This window comes from Pungitius pungitius, chromosome 18, assembly GCF_949316345.1.
Source record: "Pungitius pungitius chromosome 18, fPunPun2.1, whole genome shotgun sequence".
Taxonomy (NCBI): Eukaryota; Metazoa; Chordata; class Actinopteri; order Perciformes; family Gasterosteidae; genus Pungitius; species Pungitius pungitius.
The window spans coordinates 2,656,998-2,663,121 of NC_084917.1; the positions used below are offsets into that span (position 1 = coordinate 2,656,998).

The window sequence follows — 6,124 nt, forward strand, 5'->3', positions numbered from 1 at the left end:
ATTAACACTTAGATAAACTCTTATCCACGCAAATGCAGTAAAACGCTGCCATTTGCTTGTAAAAAAAAAAAAAAAGTATTCTAATTATACAATTTTAATTTAATCATTTTTGTCTCAAAATGACCGAATAGTCATATAATTGCCATATGTTATATATCTATATATGTTTAGACATATATACCGTTTAACTGGGTTTGCTTTGTTCCCTCCGCAAAAAGATAAAAAAATATCACTCGATGAAAGATACAACAGAATCAGTGCAGCGCACAACATCCAGACAGACATTCCACTAATCTGGAAGGGTCAGAAAAAAAATAATATATGTATATATATATAAATATATACCAGAACACAGCTGCATCTGCTCACTTCTATCTACCATGTTTTCCCTTTTCTGACTTCCTTGTTCTTTCCTTTGCACCCATCGTCCGCTCAGGTGCTTCACAGAAGGTGGAGAGGCTCTTCCCAACATCACAGTCGTCACGACCACCCTGTAAAATATGCAGAATGAGATCGTTTCGACAGCGAAGCGTCATACAAAAAAATATAAATAAAAAAGTGTGTTCCCTCATTTAAGTTGAATTCTACGGTAACGTAAAGCGAGACAATAACAGTGCAAACATCGCTACATGTATTCTGCTTAACATTCTAGTCGCTAAAAAGAGAAAATTAGATCATTAATTTAGTTACAAAAATACTAAATCTGTCTATCGGCTGATCATTCATACAACAGATGACTTTTCCGTGACCACAACACGCCAAATCTGTGTCACACGTGTGTGGAGTAACGACTCGGGAGTCTTGAAATGGAGCCCGGTGCAAAACACGGGAGGGTCAGACACACAGTACTGCATTTAAAGCAGATTGGAGGACAGAGTGAAAGGTCTCGGGTGTCCGTGGGGAGGGGGGGGGCAGTCAGCTGACCCTCTCAACTCCGCTGAGGGGCGTCGGGGTCTTCCTGGCCGCTCTCCAGCAGCTCGTCCTCCGAGAAGCTGATGTGCAGGCAGGTGTCGTCCGGCAGCGGGCCGAACAGAGCGGCTTCCTCGTCCCCCCCCTCCTCCTCCTCCGCGGCGGGACTGCCGCAGCCGCTGGGCGCCGTCAAAAAGGTCCCGCCGTCCCCAAACGGGTCGTCCTCCTCGCCGTCCTCGCCGGGCGGCGGCGACAGCAGCAGCAGCGACCGGGTCTCGGAGCGCACGCCCGAGTCCTCGCTGGCCGAGCAGGAGCTGCTCTCCCCGTTGCTGAGGGAGTGGAAGTCGGCGGACTGCAGCGAGCCCGGGGTGACGTCCGGGAACGAGGCCCCGCCCCCGGGCTTGGGCGCCGCCGCGACCTCGGAGCACAGCGACAGGGCCCTGCTGGCCCGCTTGCGGCTCACGGAGGGCGGGGGGTCGAGTTTGGGGATGGTAAACCTGCCAGGGGGGGGGGGGAGAACAGAAGGGCAGGGTTAGTGAGAGGCCTCTGTCGGTCGACGCCCCCCCTGAACACACGTCGGACGTTTCAATCGTCTGTCAAAGCAGGTGAGCGAGCATTTCGCACGCCGTTAACCTAAAACGCACCGTGTGTGTGTGTGTGTGTGTGTGTGTGTGTGTGTGTGTGTGGGGGGGGGGCTCCCTGGCGCTTCGTCTGTCTGGGGAATTATCAACATCCCAACAGAGGAACGGGGGAGGAAAGGCAGCCAAAGAAAGAAAAAAATAGTTAAAGAGATGGAGGCGGAGGGGGGGGGAGGTTAGGAGGGGGGAGGGGGGGGGGGGAGAAAATAGCTGCAGGCTTTCCTCTCCTCAAACACACGCCAGAAATAGCTGCACTGCAGTCCCTCTCTTTGTGGAGCACACAAAATGCCACAACTGGCCCCAGCGCGCTCAAACACACACACACGATCGATGGGATGTTGAACCCTGACACACACACACACTCCCGGCTAACAGGCCCCGCCTCCTCCGCCGCCGCCCGCCTGCCCACCCACGATGCGCTCGCCGCGTTCCCCTGCGTGCCCCCGGCGGCCATGAACTCGCGTGACTTGCTGGATTGGACGGGGACCTGATGGGAGACCGTCACCGGAGACAATTACCGTACTAACTACTAATGGAGATCTTCATCTACCGACTCCACAACGCCGCGACCGCTGTGTCATCCGCGCATGACGGCAAATCACATTATCTCCACTGCTGGATGGAGGGGACGGATTGCGGGGAAGTTTCACTTGGAACATCATGGATGGAACCTGCTGACTTTCATGATTCCTCCTCGGGAGCCACAGGCGGGTTCAACACTGAGAAATATTAACAGCCGCAGGATGGATTTGTGCTAAATCTGGCCCAGACGTTCATGAGCCTCAGGCGGAGGAACCCTGACTCGTCCCCTGGTGCCACCATGTGTTTTTGTTTGAAGAACAATTGAATAAACAACCACGAGGGTGTAGATCACTTTGTGCCCCTTTTAAACAATATCAATGTGCGTTTCTAAGGGGGCTTTAGGTGTCAAATTGTGGAGATGAATTTGCAGCCGTTTCAAGGAGGAGGCTGGATGTGACTCAGCACTAGGATCCCCCCCCCCCCTCCCACCCCCGCACCACTGTGTCCAGTCTCTCTCTTCATTACTCCCCCTTTGTCTCTCCACTCAGATCCATCTCGTCTCAATCAGCCGATCTCTCCTGCTTCTCTGTGTTTCTAATCCATTTCATTTGTTGATGCTGCCTCATAAAAGACAAACTATTGAAAAGGGACCCGAAAAACGAAGTCGCTATTCGCGATTTTCAAATCGCAGCACATCCGAGAAATTGGATTACTCGCGGTACAAAAGGATGGTTTTTCCAACCAATCGCGTTGTCCCTTTCTTACTGTAGGCGCTGGCGCAAGGGGTCAAGACCTGTGGTTCTACAAGAGGAATATCTGAATGATTTCTTCTGCCAATCTCAGGCCAGAATAGAAATGAACAAGCAGAGACGGTACATGGGACGATGGGTTTTCCATCACAGGGACCCATCATTGGGGTTTCTTATCGTTGATGATGTAGTCTTCTGATTTGGTGCGTTGCATTTCGTGGAAGTTCATGAATCGGAGAAAAAGCTTGTTTCGTGATTATTTCTTTAGTGTTTGTTAATTCTGTTCTCATCTGCTGTGGGACTTTGATATCTTTTTTATCTACTTGGACAATTTTTGCGTGAGACCTTTGATGCCGGACCTCATTACATCCTCCGTTGGTCGGGCCGCTGTAAAGCGAAGCATGCGCACGAAAAACAACACAAATATATACAACAAACTTCACGAGGCCACAGTGGGTGTGAGACGCGCGCATCAAGAGGTACTTGTCGTCCTCCTCCTCTGCTCCGACACGCCTGACTATTCAGGTGGAACCTCGGGCTGACAAGTTAATACCAAGTCCTGACAACGGCATTTCTTCTATCCAAGTGGGCGAGGAAGAAAAAAATAACTAAAAACCCTGCAGTCAAACAGCGTATTAAAAGAGACACCGCGCTTATGAAGTGTGCAGCCCACCGATTTCCCCCCCCCCCGATGCAGATGTGCTCACGTGGACCAGGTGGAACTGCCGGCTGTTAAGGAGACAAAGACCTAAACGAGAGGCGCCCGACCCCATGCTGGTGCCACAGACACTGGTTCTGCATGCTGGTGGTTCATGAGTAATACTCACATTAGGAGGGAGGAGGAGGAGGGCAGAGGGCAGAGGAGAAGAGGAGGAGGAAGAGGAAGTGGGGCAGTGGCAGAGAGCTGGTGCAACGATGAGGAGGGGGGGGGGGCGATGGACCGTATGGGTGGCGGGTTTAAGGAGGCGGGTTAAGGGATGGTTAGATGAGGAAGAGGAAGAGCAGGAGAGGATCCTCGCACCTGCACCAAAGAGAGGCAACAGTTAGACTACAGCAGGGACTGAGGGACTGAGTGGGGGGGGGGGGGGAAGCATCTGTTCAGCACATTTAGGGCGCTACGTGTGTGATATCGGCGGTCGGATACTTTGCTGCTATAATACCCATGAGCCTCTGCTGCGTTTGCAACGGAAAGGAAGCCAGTTGGAGAATCAAATCAGAGCTGCGGAGAATTCAGAATTCAATTCAATTTCAAACTGAAACAGAAAACAAATGGTTGCATCTGCTGCAAATTGTTTTATCATCTTATTGTCTTACGCAACTGCCAGTTATGGGAAGGTTTATTAAATTAAAAGCGATCCTGGCAGTCATGGTCAGCTGCTCACCTATTTATCAGGTTTCACGCAGGCTTTCTCAGCAAGAACGATGCATCTCGGGCCAAATTGCCTTCTGTGGCCATGAAAGGGTTCGATGGAGAAGAGCACCAGAGGTGCCCAGAACCGCTCCTCCTCACAACCGTGTGTCCACTGACTTATACCACCACATCGCGGTAATGGGCCTCACTGCGACATGTTCACTGTGCCGTGTGATTTAGAGCAAGTCACTGTACTCCTACACCATAATGAATGAACCCAGGAGGGGAAGACATTGATCTCAAAATGTCTATTGTTTGGGAAAGTGTGCAGCACCACTGGTATGGACCTCATTTTAGGAATAGGGATGTGTCCATAGGCTACATAAAAAATAAAAAAAAAGTCAATAAACAAATCAATGCAGCAACGGTGTTGATTAAAAGATAAATCACACACGTGACTCATAAGCTCAGCATGCAGAGTTAATGAATCATCCAATGAACAGGAATTAAGCAGGCAATTAGGAGGACAGCGCCAGAGAATAATACAACACTTTCATGTGGAAATGACAGAACAAAGCACTGCAGCTCAGTGGGTGGGAGACAAATCGAATGAATCACGAGTCTCGCTATTTAGTTTTCGCTCCGGACAGAACGTCACAGTGAAAATCATCGACCCCCCTTCAGCCTGTCGGAGACGGACGGAACCGGTGGGAAGGTTTGAACTCGGCGAGGCATCGGGCCTCCGCGTCTCGCTTTTTTTTTTGAAAAAGGAGGCGACCACACGGCAGCCCGTCTGAGAGGCTCCACCCAAACGCCTGGAAATACCACCCGTCACAATTCAATTAACACACACACACACGCAGGCAGGAGATGATGCTGGCGATGAAGAGGGAAAACACAAAAGGATGCAGGGGGGGGGGGGGGGGAGGAAGACGATCAGCGGGCGTGTCAGGAAATGGGCTTATGCAACATACAGTAGAGGGAGGGAGGGGCGGTGTACAGCACGCGGGGGGGGTGGGGGGGTAATAACGCACAGTGTGTGGGACGACGATGCCATGTGGAATATTCATGTTTCCGAGATGATGATGATGGTCATTATGTGTACTTCCGTGCCACAAGGAAGGCGATGGGGAGGTTGATGACGCACAACGTTGCAGGTCATATCGTGCAATGTCGTGCCCACAATGTGTGTCATTCCAGCTCTGCGATTACACCCTGTTTTGATCCTACTGTGAACGTTCAGTTTGAGGGTGAAAACGTGACTCGACGCACGGTTAGACATGGCGGCGGTGCGGTGCATGATCGTGCCGCACTCGAGTCCGTGGGCCAGCTGGACTGCATGAGCGGAATGGACCCGATGGGGGGGGGGGGGGGGGGCTCGGAAATGTGTCCGTCTGCTGCTAGGTCCTAGTGCATCATATAAGGCCACTGGGGTTGTAAACATCGATTCGCTGGGGAAATCCAGAGAACACAAGCGAATGGAAGCAATAAATCGTGCCATATGGTGAGAGGGGGTGGTGGGGGTGGGGGGGGGGGGGTCCACCGGTCTGACTGTGCCAAAGGGAATGCCAAGGAGTTTAGTGGGGAAAAGGCAAAATAACACAATGGAGCTAAAGTTTCTATTACCCCAACAATGGTCTGTCTGGTTGTTCCCAGGATTTAGTGATTTCAAAGATGTGGTGGAGTCACATGACCAGAGAAAGACGTTGAAAGGTCACATCATAAACTACGGATCTCATTCAACAGGGAAATAAAAACTGGTTTTATGGAGTACAAACTTTGCCATTATTTTTATAAGCCATTTCTGAATAAACCTCGTATAAACTTTTATATTTACTGTTTCACAGAAAGATGCTGTCACTCGTTAGAGGAAGCAAACAATGGCCAATAAAAGAGGGCGGGTGGGGGGGGGGGGGGGTTGTGGAGAGGGGGGAGCCGCTTCAGAACACAAAATG

The 6,124-nt window shown here is 51.0% G+C and overlaps 1 protein-coding gene across 1 annotated transcript in view; it reads right to left on the reverse strand.

The window, feature by feature from the left end:
- Positions 1–842: 842 nt before the first annotated feature.
- Positions 843–6,124, reverse strand: part of si:dkey-34e4.1 (carboxyl-terminal PDZ ligand of neuronal nitric oxide synthase protein) — a 28,043-nt gene continuing 22,761 nt past the window's right edge. The window contains exon 12 of the mRNA XM_062559012.1: positions 843–1,406. Within this exon, the coding sequence (XP_062414996.1) occupies positions 929–1,406 (478 nt within the window). The 3' untranslated portion in view covers positions 843–928. The remainder of the gene's footprint in view (positions 1,407–6,124) is intronic.